Consider the following 12,765-nt stretch of genomic DNA (forward strand, 5'->3'; position numbering starts at 1 on the left):
CTGGAGAGATGACTCAGTGGGTAAGGGCGCTTGCCAACAAGCCTGGGGACCTGAGTTCTATTCCTGGGATTCACATGGTAGAAAGAGAAAACCAATGGAAACACATTTTATCATAACGAATGGAAAACTGAAGACACTGGCCAGGGAAATGTGGTGGTGTTTAGTTGTTGGCAAATGGAAGAATGACTTAATGATTTGGGAATAAGACATCTTTGTTTCATTAATAACTATAAGGACAAAAGGCCAGGATGATAAAAGTCTATATGATGAATCAGAAAGGAAGATGTCTTTGATGCTCAAGTGGCATACAGATCGCTTTCTCAGACTATTAATTGACTGATGCTGGGTTCATTTCCTTTATATAATACAATAATTTCATCTTAGTTGGAAATTGTGCTTTAGCAAAAATATTTCTGCTTTACAGATCTAGTCCCATACCTCCAAACACTAGTAAAATTAGATTGTTTTAAAAATGGAGCCTTGTCCTAGGTGTGTGGCAACTGATTTTTAAAAGGAAAGCTGAGCAGTGCTTATATTTCAGTGGCCATGTTTCACTAGGAAATGAACACATGACTCCAAAGAAGGTTGGTTTCATTGATAATATGGGTCTCAGTCATTTCGAATTAAAAACAAGTAGGTAAGCTAGCATCCAACTCTCTATGGAGACAATGATAAAAATACTTGTGTCTTTACTTAACTATTAAATCACTAATGCATTTTGGCTAGACAACAAACAAGAACTTGCCCATTTATATGACACCATGGAAAACTCCCTTTAAAGGTGGATGTTAGGTATCCATGGAGATTGCGGCATGCTGCTAGATGTATGGAGAAATGTCTGAGGCAGACTTTCCCTGACACATAACATTTTTTCCTAGATCAGACTATCTTGCTCTGGATACATTCTGTGTCATTACCAAGACCTGGTCTTAAGCAGGCATGGTGGCCCATGCCTGCAATCTCAAGATCTGTGAAGCTGAGACAGAGGAATTGCGAAGTCCCAACCAGCCCACTCTGCATCAGGTCCTAGGCCAGCCTGGGCTATACATCAAAAACTTATCTTGGAACAAAACTTGGAATAAAAGAACTGGCCTTAGACATTTTGAGTCATAGTATTATCCCTAGAGATTTTCCAAAGCAAAAGAACACTTATCTTCTTTTCTCTGGAGCCTATCAACTTGTGATGGATGAGAGAAAGGAAAATACTAAACTCCCTCTGTGTGTTCATGTTTAAAAATCTTCAAATTCTTGTTCTGTAAACTGAATCCAAATCCCATCATGTCTTTGACTACGAAAGAAGGTTTAAAGATCTGTGACAGGATTCAACTGTACCCGTGCCTAGAGCATTTGAAGGGTACGACGAAATGTGTATGTATAGGAGCGCTTACAACCACAGCGTCATGTATCAACTGACGTGAAAAGGGGGGGCGTTCTAGAACGGAACAGCCTGCCTAACTTCTGTTCTTGTTCTGTTTCCACCACAGGAAGGCTGGGGTGTGGGATGACCTCCCCGGGGACTCCTTGTAGAGATCTCACCGATGCAGACGAATCCTGAGGGGCTGAGCTTGCTGCCGGGCGAACACTCACAGTGGAAGGAGCCCAGGTTGTTCCTGCAGGCCCCATTGACACATGGGTTGCTCTCACATTCATTTACATCTACAATGCAGAAGGAAAAGATTCCGTTAGAGCTGCCATGGGTTTCTGGAAAATATTATTCCAGCAAGTCTCGCTATGCCAGAATGTCTGGTAAACTTGGCTCTTGTAATTTTAATAGGGACCTACAAGGCCTGAAGTGAATGGGGAATGAAGACATGTGGTCTACAGCATGGATGCACATCTACATGACTAAAGACTCGGTAGGACCATCAGGAACAGCCTATTTGGAAAAGGGTTCAGTATGTGGACCTTCTATGACTCTAAGTACATGGAGTTGATTTGGTTAGCTCTTTCATAGGTTGTAATCGATTGGCATAACAAAGGCTGATTGTTTTCTGTCTCTCATAGTTCTGTGAAGTTTGAAGAAAAAAGCATGCCAACATTGGCTTTAATTCTGAACTCCCAGAGGGAAATCAGGAAACAAGGACTGGGATATTCATCCTGGCTACAGAATTTTCCCCAGTCACTATCCATCGTTCTCTTTCTTGAGCCCTTTACAGTTACATGATTACTTAATGAATTACTTTGGTAAGACATAAATTAGGAAAACTAGAGCTGGGGTAGGGTGGGGGAATTGTTCAGTGGCAGAGCACATGACTCGGGCCCTAAATCTAATCTCTAGAACCATTAAAGATAGAAAGAAAATACTAGCTTTGATTGTACTCAGTAGGACTCCAATGATTACGGCTCTTAGTCTTAAGTCAAATGATATACTAGAAATGTAAGCAATTCTTGTTGATGTCAAAAGCAGACAGAATCATAGTACACCTATATTTTCAAAAGGTGTCTAAGAAATTCTCAAAGTTATAAAGTTAAATACCTTAACACGTGAGTTAATAAAAGGTAAACACAGGTCTCAGTTAAAATATGAACAAGAACATCAAGGGCACTTTCCATTCAATCCAATTTCTCAGCTACAAAAGCAGCCACTCAATCCCATCTCTCCTTGCTTAAGTATTCCAAACATAGCAATGCATGTCAATACTTTTAGGTTAAACAGTAGGGGCTCTGAAGTCCCAAGGAGACACATACCTCTATACCTATCTTTGGATTTAATATAGACACTTTTTTATTTAAAATATTGGAGAAGATTTGTAAGTAAAGCTAGAAGGCTCTAATGCTTGCTCCTGATTAATTCAAGTAAATATAAATAAACTAGTCGCCGGGCGGTGGTGGCGCACGCCTTTAATCCCAGCACTCGGGAGGCAGAGCCAGGTGGATCTCTGTGAGTTCGAGGCCAGCCTGGGCTACCAAGTGAGTTCCAGGAAAGGCGCAAAGCTACACAGAGAAACCCTGTCTCAAAAAAAAAAAAAAAAAAAAAAAAAAAAAAAAAAAAACAAAAAAACCCCAAAAAATAAATAAATAAATAAATAAATAAATAAACTAGTCCTGAAAGGGGCAGGCTCAGAGCTGACTGCCAGCCAATGGGTTAAAAATATCAACTCAAAAATCTATGTACAAAGACCCAAGATGTGCTAACATGGGAGGGAGAAACCTCATGCCAGCTTAAACCCTAAACAAAGAACTATAGGCAAGTAAGGAATGTTGAGAGCAGGGAAGATCCCCCGATTGGTTATTCAGTAGCAAGTGGTCAACCCTAAAACATATCCAGACAAGTAACATTATGTGGACTGAGCAGGTTAGATTTATATATTTAGACTCACATATGTAACAACAATTAGAGAAACAGAGGCCATGAACTTGAAAGACGAGTGCATGGGAGGAGTGGGAAAGAGAGAAGAGATGAGGAGAGAATTATATAATTATATTTTAATTAAAAAACCTGTGCAGAGAGCAATTACTGCCACTTCAGAATGTCTGAAGATGTGCTCAGGTATTAATTTAGCTCTTGAACTATAAATTATTGGGAGAAATATGAGTGCATTTTGCTTTCAGTTTGCTTGCAGTGGAAAAAGATTTCTTAAAAAAATACAAGTATTTATAATACACTAATTCAAATGGGAGGTTTTTTTAAATGGAAGCAAATATTCTACAATATTGAAATCTTTTCATAAAAATATAAGCACAAAAAAAACCCTAGGGGGAGCAGGAAGTAGGCATTCCATCGGAGGGCAGTCCACATTTAATTCTCCAATTAATTCATTTGTGAGAAGATTCCCCCAAAAAGAAAGTGCTGGTGCCATAGTTTTACAAATATCCATTTTGAATTAAGCAATGGCCAATTCAAAAACACGTACAGCAACAACTACAAATATCAACTATTTAGTTTTCCCTTAAATACAATGTTTTTATGGCATAAATGTCATGGAACCAGAAATTGAAACAGTTCACTGTACATTTCTGGAAATAAACTTCAAAGCACATCTGGTTTACATTTAACTAGTTATGTCACTGGGAACACAATCTAAACCACAGTACTTGATGTCAAAATTTTAACTTTCACAGACTCTCCAAGCTCAAGCAAAATAAAATAATTTTTTTTTGTAACCTCAGCCTAAAAAATACAGAGGAACTTCCTGCTTATTGGTGCTGTTGTTTATTATACATTTAAATTAATCTATTGAAAACATGAATTACAAATAGAATAAGTGAACAGAGAATACATATACAGAAAGCTGAAATTTGCAAAGAACCCAGTACTAATTCTCTGTCTAGCCCATGGAAATTAGTAAGAAAGACTAGAGTAGATAGAGCTCAGGCTGACAAATTGACTGTGCCCAATGGTGGAGGTAGGGATGCTCAAGGAGACAAGAGATGAGTGGTTTCTGGGTCTGTACAAACGTAGTTGTGAGGAAAACTTTAGATGAAACGCAAATAATTTAACAATGGGTAAAAAAGGTACTTGGGAAAGTTTCCTGTGTAAATCATTTTAATTTTTTTTTTTAATTTCACCAACATCATAAGGTTGGAGCCCAAATATTTTTCTATCGTTTCATTTTTATTCATACACCATGAACGTCTTTCCTATGTATGAATAACAGATAAAGGTCATTTCCATATCAAAGGAAAGACTAAGGTTTATTAAGAACAAGTGCCCTTTGAACAAAGTAAGTCAAGAAGTCTCTCCAACATTCCTTGTTGGCTGATTTGCCACTGAAGTGCCTTAAAATTTATGTGACCATCCAACATTTTGCTACTCAATGTCATTTGGTCTCTTACGTGCTTGGTAGTTTACCTATCGGTATCTTTCAACACCATCTTACTTGTTTTGACCATTCGGGGTACGTAGCACAGAACCAGACCCCAGCCACGTGGTTCCCACTCTTTTGCTCATGTGATCACCAGAGGCCATAGTTGCATATGACAGATGGGAAAACAGACCTTATCAATAGCTCTGAGTTCATCAAGATGGCATTTCATCTACTCTTGCTTTGTAAGTTTCCTGGGATTTAGACAAACTTACCTTTTTAATAGAGAACTGAATTGAATGCAGCAGCAGAAGAAGGAATACCCAGGAAAAACACAAATGCTAGAAACTCCCTCTCTCATCCCTCTGAAAAAGGACAGTATAGGCAAATCTACTAGACAATCTTTTCTCGGAGAATGTTGAAGGAAAATGAGCGTTAGGAGTGAGAATGGAAGCCAGAAAACAGAAAACGTCACACGTATAGTTGAGGAGCCTGAGCTGGGTTTACCAACAAATGGCCCTCACTCTTAGGGAACCCCTAACCATCTGTGAAGAGAAGCCAAGTACTCCAATCTGAGACGGATGGGTGTGTCCTGTCAGACAATAAGGGAAACAGTTACCTCAGCTAAGTTTAGGAAAATGTGATTTTATGTAAATGATTATCTACCCCCTCCTTGGTTAATTACTGTTTTTTTAGACGTCCCTCCGACTCAGTCCAAACTTAGAACTGTGCTTTGCAATTGCATTCCACTGGCTTCAGTGGAGACATTTGTGTTCTGGCATCTTGTTCAATAGTCCTAACTTGCTTCTTTCCACAAGAATGCTTTGAAGTTAAAGAAGACGATGAGGAGAGAATGCTAACATCTTTTTTTTTTTTTTTTGGCATAATATAGTGCTATTGCATTTTTCCTGGGTGTGGAGTCACTAAGGAACAATTACACCCCCAGAAAAGGAAAGAGTCATTCTGCATTAATTAATATTAACTTTCTTAAAACAAGCTACTATTTGGAGGCAGTAACTGGATTCAAGCAAGCATAGGATAGGAATCCTCCGCAGGCCCACCTCGTAGAAACTAAAGAAAGAAATGAACAGTAGTGAAGAGACAGATTATTCTGAAGCGGAACTGTGATTAAGATATCAAATCATCACTGAATGCACTTATTCACAGCCTGAGCCTCACTGAAAACAGAGACTTCCTCCAGCATTTAATTTGTTCAAGCAACTTGCCCAGCAGAAACTCATGGCATAAAAGAAGAGGTTTTAAAATCCTGACCTAATTTGGGTCTACAAACCCAAATGATAGCCTTCAACTTGTCAAATGGAAAGGACAATTTTCATAGACTACATATTTCAGTGAGGAATTAGTTTCACATCGGCTCCAAACATTTTCCTGGGTTGACACTATGAACCATCCATTTCATAACGAAGAGGCTAGCAGCCGAGTGCTTTTGGAATGTAGGTTTGTAGGTTAATGTGTCACAGTCATTTTTTTTAAAGGGTAAACCAAGTGAACAAAATCAGATATTTTATTTTAACAAGTAAAATAATACGGCTCTTTGTGTTAGTTTTTTCAAGTGCTTGTTGATATTCTATGTGAACAGAACAAACCAACAGTGTTTATAAATTGTGTTTATATGAATGCCTTTTCCAGAACTTCCAAATCAGTGGACAGAGATCATAAAACAGGGAAGATATTCACACACGTTTTGACGACACTCCCTCGCTGTGACTGCAGTTGATATGTCTCGAGATGCTTCCTGGGCGCGGACATGCCAAGTGAAAAGAAGACAGCCCTTACCTTCGCAGGTCTCCGTCTCTGTCCGGAACACATAGCCAGGGGGACATGTGCAGCTGTAACTCCCCGGGGTGTTTCTGCACAGACCATTGTCACACAGCAGCCTGTTTACCAAGCACTCATCAATATCTGCAAGCAGTCAGCGGAAGACAGGAGGTGAGAATGGTTAAAGGCATATCACGCAGACCACCTACGTTTTATTTTTATTGGGTTTTGTCCCCCACTCTCCTCTCTGGCTCTGTATCTTTATGCCACACTAGAGCAAATATACCCATGCTATTCACACAGTACATTCTTACACTGGTGGATGCTTTTAAGATCTTCTGAAGTCCTTTGGCAATGTGTAAGACGTAGCCAGGGCTCTTTCTTTCTTTTTCTTCAGTTACCTTTTTTTTTGTTCCCACTAAATAGGATTACGTTAAGTTTATTTTTACATTTAAAGCACTGATAAAATACATGAGAAAGTTAAACTCATTTGCCAGTAAACTTACATATAATAAGAATATGGTATTTTTCATTTTTTTTTTCTGGTGACAATTCCAAGAATGTGTTAAGGGTCGGTTAAGGAAAAAATTCCCATTGTGTTTTCAGCTAAGGAAGAGGAGTTACTAGGGGAGCACTGTTGATGCATTTTGTACATTCCTCTCGCCATCCGGAATGGCCCAGAGAAGATGGTTTAAAACCTGCGGTTGGTTCAAAAGTTCACATCAACTTTATCTCACTTTATTTTATTTGGAACAGATCTCACCGTGTAGCTCAGGCTGGCATCGAATTCACTCACTATGGGCTGAGATTACAGGCAATGACTTCTTATCAGCAAGCAGCGTTACCAAGAGGAAGAAATAGCAACTATACTTGGGGATAAAGAGCGCCTTTGGCTTCACATTACACGTTTCATCTTGCACACAGCTGCCCACCTTTGTCAGAGGACATGCTGTCACCCCGATAATACTGAAAACGGGGATCGGAAAATGATTTCACATATCATCACCATCGGTAGTTTTATCTTTCCGTTTTACTTGAGTTTTTCCCACTCTGGATGCAATGTTTTGCTCTGATTCCGACTTTTAATATGTAGATTCAAATGAGAATTGTCTGAACCCAGTCACTTTTCTTCAGGGCTGTGATACACTTATGCTTGTATGTGCGGCACAAATTGGACTCCATTCTGCTTTTTTTTTTTTTTTTAAGGGATGAAGTTGGAGGGGGTGAGAGAGTAGAAGATGGAGAGGTGGGTGTAGAAGGCACTGGGGAAGAGGCAGGAGATGTATGATGAAAATGCTTTGTATGCACATATGAACTTCTCAAAAAAATCAAGACACACGTTAAAAAAAAATCTAATCCCAATGAGGTCACATACTGTGTTACTAAGGTTGAGGATGTTGATGTATGTTTACTGAGGGACACAGTTCAATTCCATGAGAAATGGTAAGAAAATGGTGAGTCAAACACTTGATAAGACTTACATGTTTTTTACGTTATCTCTGGGTGTGTGTTTTGGATGCATGCATGCATGTGCACACAATGTCTGTGGAGAGCAACAGAGGGCATCACGTTTCCTGACAACTGGGGTCACAGATAGTTATGAACCACCATGTGGGTGCTGGGAACTGAATCCTGGTCCACTGGGAGGGCAGCCAGTGCTCTCAACGGCTGCAACATCTCTCCAGTTCCTTCATCTATAAATTTTAACAAGCATCACGTTCACAAAATTTTTCTTGGTTTTAAAAGGGCCCCATCTACACGCTCATTTGGAAGTGCCCTTGCTTCTGCTGAATAAAAGATGGCTTGGTTTGTATTTATTTATTGAGACAGGATTTACAGCCTGCCTGGCCTGGGACTATGACAGCTGTTGAATTCCTGATCCTCCTGACTCCCAAATTCTGGGATTACAAATGCGGGCCACCACCCTTGGTTTACATAGTGCTGAGGATTGAACCCAAGGTTTCCATAGTTAGGCAAGCTCCTAGCAATGGTCCCAAAACTCCTGGCTCATCTGCATGCTTTTAGAACTGTTTAATGACCTTTGGCTGGTACCCTTTCCTGTATGTGTACAATCTATTTAAGTATATAATAATAAGAAAGTCCATCTGTACACATCTTAAACTCAAGATCAAATGGGTATATTAAGTAATAAAACCATTAGAAGAAACACAGAATATTAAGTTTCGTTACTCATAATCATCAACTGTTGGGTTGTAAAAGGCATTACAGATAATTTGTAAGTATTCTATATAATGAAAGCTCCAATAATTCTCATTTTATGAAAATGACTCAATTGTCCTGCGAGACAGTGTTGATTCTATCCAGTCTCTTAAATATGTAAACTAATAAAGCACTGGACTGGAGGTCTCCTTATCGTCCTCTCTTTCCTTTTGCTGAATATAAATTACACATGAGATTTTTCTTTCCACACTCTGTTATAAGTTAAAAAAGTTATCTCAGCTATCATATTTAGGCATGCAGCAGAAATTAGCGGTTTTTTTAATAAGGTCAAGGTTCCTCCAACCTGGAACACTGCACTTTCCCAATTTATCATTATCAAGGGGGTTAGCTTTTGAAGTCCATGCCTCACTGAAAACATTTAGGATTAAGATAACTACAGAGAAGCAGGAGGTGAATAATTCAGTCGTATTCACTCATTTGGGAAAAGATTATCTAAATACACAAGTACCCCAACAGGTTGGATGCTGTGTTGTGGAATTCAATTCTAATACTTTTGTATCAACGTACAATACAAAGGCAATAAGAGAAGCTAGGGGATTTCTAGTTTTCATCATTAATGGCTGTTTCTTCTCTTACCCATGGAATTAAAGAACACGAGTGGCTCTTGTGTCCATATATCCCCAGGAACTCACCAATGCAGTTTCTTCCAGAGGTATCTGGTTCATAGCCGCTGTTGCAGTTACAGCGGTAGCTTCCCCTCAGGTTTTCACAGATCCCATTGGCACAAATGTCAGGGTCCAAAGCACACTCGTTGATATCTGCAGGAAATATAACATGCGTAACACTTACAGACACCTCTTTGTTGACAAATGAGGATCTAATAAGGAGCGTTTGATGTGTGAAGTATCTAAGCTTGAAAATCTACAATTTGCCTTTTAGAAAGAAAAAGAAAAGAAAAGAAGAAAATAAAACTGAAGGACACAAGACACTTTACTGGTAAGACAAGAGAAAATAAAAAGGAAAGGAGCTGGCAGCACCCAAATAATTAAGTCATGTAGTATGTCTGTATTTTTGACAAAATTAATAAAGAACATTTATAGGCTGTTGGCTCAAAATCTAAAGGAAAACTCAATTTAATGGGTATTATAGCCATCTAATTAAAACACAGAGATTTATTAGGAAGGCCCGTATGATTTTATAGTCACAGGATGCTCTTGCTTTGTTCTCATATTTAGCAATTATTTAAATAATAGGACACATAGTGCCTCTCATTGCTCATGAGTTAGAATGAATCCAGAAGACACTCCAACACGGCTACTTGACAACAAAATGCTTTATAACAAGCCACGGACATGACAACTGCTGTGCTGCCCAGGGACAGTGGCACTTGAACTCCAGTGAAACAAAAACACAATTCCCAAGAGGCAGTGGTCTCTGGTGGGAGGTCACTGACAGGGAAGTAACAAAAACAAAAATAAAACAAAATAACAACAACAAAATACTGTGGTACAAAACTACCATTTTCTTCACTGTGATCTAACACTGATGATCGTTTATAGGAATTGGGAAGGATCAGCCAGCCAGAACATCCCTATAATCCTAGCACCTGGGACAGGGAAGGAGAGTTAGGAAGTAAAGGCCAGCCTGGGCTTCGAGTACTGTCTTAAAAAAGTAAAAAAGGAATTAGAAAGAACTCCTTAGAAACTCTCTGATTATCTATCTAACTTTTCATTTTATATTTGGGAAAAACATCCCAGTAAAATTCTGCCTCTTTCTCTGATTTCAGATATTTAAAACTCACCAACAGTGCCTGAAGATTTACAGACTCCTCAAACACAGCCACAAGCCTATACACATGTAAACACAGATGCACTTGCTTCTCTGTCAGGGTTTTGTTAAAAGATAATGCCAAATTTGAAATAAGAAAACTTGAGTGAATTTTACTTCTGCAGTTAGACAGAAACATGTTGGTGGTTTTTCAGCCTAAACAATCTTAGCTATTTTGGGACAATATATTTCAGACCTGATCCATATCAAATATCCCTATCTGTATAATTATTTGCTTTAGTGCTGTCTTAAATAAAACCATGGGCATGGTGCTGTGGGATGTCTGTCTGTACCCTGTGAATATATGTTGTTCCCATTGGTTAATAAATAAGCTTCTGTGGTCTATGGCAAGGTAGCTTAGAGGCAGGTGGGAAATCCAAGGAGAGAGACAGGAAAGAGAAAGGTGGGATGAGAGAGATGAGAGCCTCCTGCTGAAGTAGCAACAAGATGCCAGCAGACCGGTAATGTCATGGCCACATGGCAAAACACAGATTAATAGGAATAGATTGAGTTAAGTTATAAGAGCTAGCTAGCAAAAAGTCTGAGCCATAGACCAAACAGTTTGTAATTAATATTAAGCCTCTGAGTAATTATTATATAAGTGGCTACGGGACCATGGGTGGGAGAGATTCCTCCAGACTGCAAGGCTAGGCAGGACCGGAGAAAATTCCAAATACAATATGGCTTGATAGTAAGGTTCTCAGTGAAGTACTTTTAATGGATAAATATTTACCTGTAATGAAAAGCAGTCACATGTGAAATTCCATTTAACGTCATCTAACTTAACAACTATTTCTCTGGAAGATGGTTCACCCTCTCATTCTCCATCTGTGCATCATCACAGTAAATATAACCATATTCATATGCTGATCAGAAAGCTATATATTTATATTTTACAGTTATGAGACTGAGCGTTGAGCAGAATTACCTCTTCCATCCACAGTGATGCCCACTCCACTGCTACAGAGGCCATGGAACTCAGCTGTGCAACGAACACAAACAGAAATGTTAAGCCATGCCCACTCCACAAGCCATTAATATAACGATGGAAATAGGAAATTTAAAACAGGCTTACTCCACACTCGGTCATTAACATAACAATTTTACATAAATTCATTTTATACTAAAAACAATCACTGTTGTCTAGAACATAATTATTTCAAGAATTCTAAAAATCACAGAAAAGTCTAAGTAGTAGAATTGCTTGTAACCATGGTTCAGGATGATCTCGATACACTGATAAATGTTAGAATACTTTTCATATGCAACTTTAATCTAAGACACGTCATCATATTGTTTTTGTTTTTTTTCTCCATGATAACATGACAAGGGTCAAAACTTCCGTTATCATATTTACCCAATACCAGGTAGTCTCCATTTTACAACTAATAACTAATCTACTTGTCCTAATACCACCAACTAGAAATATTTTTTTCCTTCTTACAAGAGAGAAAACTGACAAAGAGTAACACAGCAGTTTGCCCAAAGTCACTGAGATGAGCAGAATAGCAGGCTTGGGTCCTGAGAACTATCACAGACATGTCATGTGAACGCCCCATTTACTGGAGCATCAATATTTTATTCACAGGGATATGGAGGGACTATATTTCCTTATCGGTCTCTTACTGATGTACTTGGGTCTTTCCAACTTGCAGAAACTTAGGCAAGTAATGACAACTTGAGCTGTGCTACCTGAATAATTAATTTTTTGGAAGTAAAACTTCTCTGGGTGCATGCTTCTTTTGAGGTTAACATCCCTTCCCTGTTCCTAGAATACTCATCCATCTGCCATTTAAGAGTATTTGTTTTGGCATATCTTCCCATCACAGGAAAAATTAATTGCCTGTAGTTTCCTCAGTCTGACAAATAAAATTGTAATCTCATTATAATTTTTATAGGAGACTTTTTTTTTTCACATGGAAAGCTACCATTTACGTTCTCCTTTGCAAAACTCTGTGCGTACTAAGCTTTCTTCAGCAGAGCATTTTGACTTTCCTTACTGATTAATTTATGTTCCTTGGAGAGTAAGGGATGATATAGGAAATGCTTTCTTTCCGTTTAAATCTGTGTTTTGATACCTGATATGTAGTTTAGTATATTTTATTTCCCCTCTTTAATAAAAAAGAAAGAGAAAATGTCATATTCAGTCATTCGAGATGTATCGAATGTTTTTCCAAGGTTTGAATAACCCATTTAACACTTTCAACAGAACTCAAAGCCCATCAACTTTGGG

At 38.6% G+C, this 12,765-nt stretch overlaps 1 protein-coding gene across 1 annotated transcript in view; it reads right to left on the reverse strand.

The window, feature by feature from the left end:
• Positions 1-12,765, reverse strand: part of Fbn2 (fibrillin 2) — a 216,978-nt gene that overhangs the window by 81,427 nt on the left and 122,786 nt on the right. The window contains exons 17-20 of the mRNA XM_052742225.1: positions 11,461-11,514; positions 9,398-9,523; positions 6,543-6,668; positions 1,537-1,656 (exon numbers count right to left, since the gene is read on the reverse strand). Of these exons, the coding sequence (XP_052598185.1) occupies positions 1,537-1,656; positions 6,543-6,668; positions 9,398-9,523; positions 11,461-11,514 (426 nt within the window). The remainder of the gene's footprint in view (positions 1-1,536; positions 1,657-6,542; positions 6,669-9,397; positions 9,524-11,460; positions 11,515-12,765) is intronic.

Source organism: Peromyscus californicus, unplaced genomic scaffold (genome assembly GCF_007827085.1).
Source record: "Peromyscus californicus insignis strain IS unplaced genomic scaffold, ASM782708v3 Scaffold_17__1_contigs__length_78620276, whole genome shotgun sequence".
NCBI classification, from domain to species: domain Eukaryota; kingdom Metazoa; phylum Chordata; class Mammalia; order Rodentia; family Cricetidae; genus Peromyscus; species Peromyscus californicus.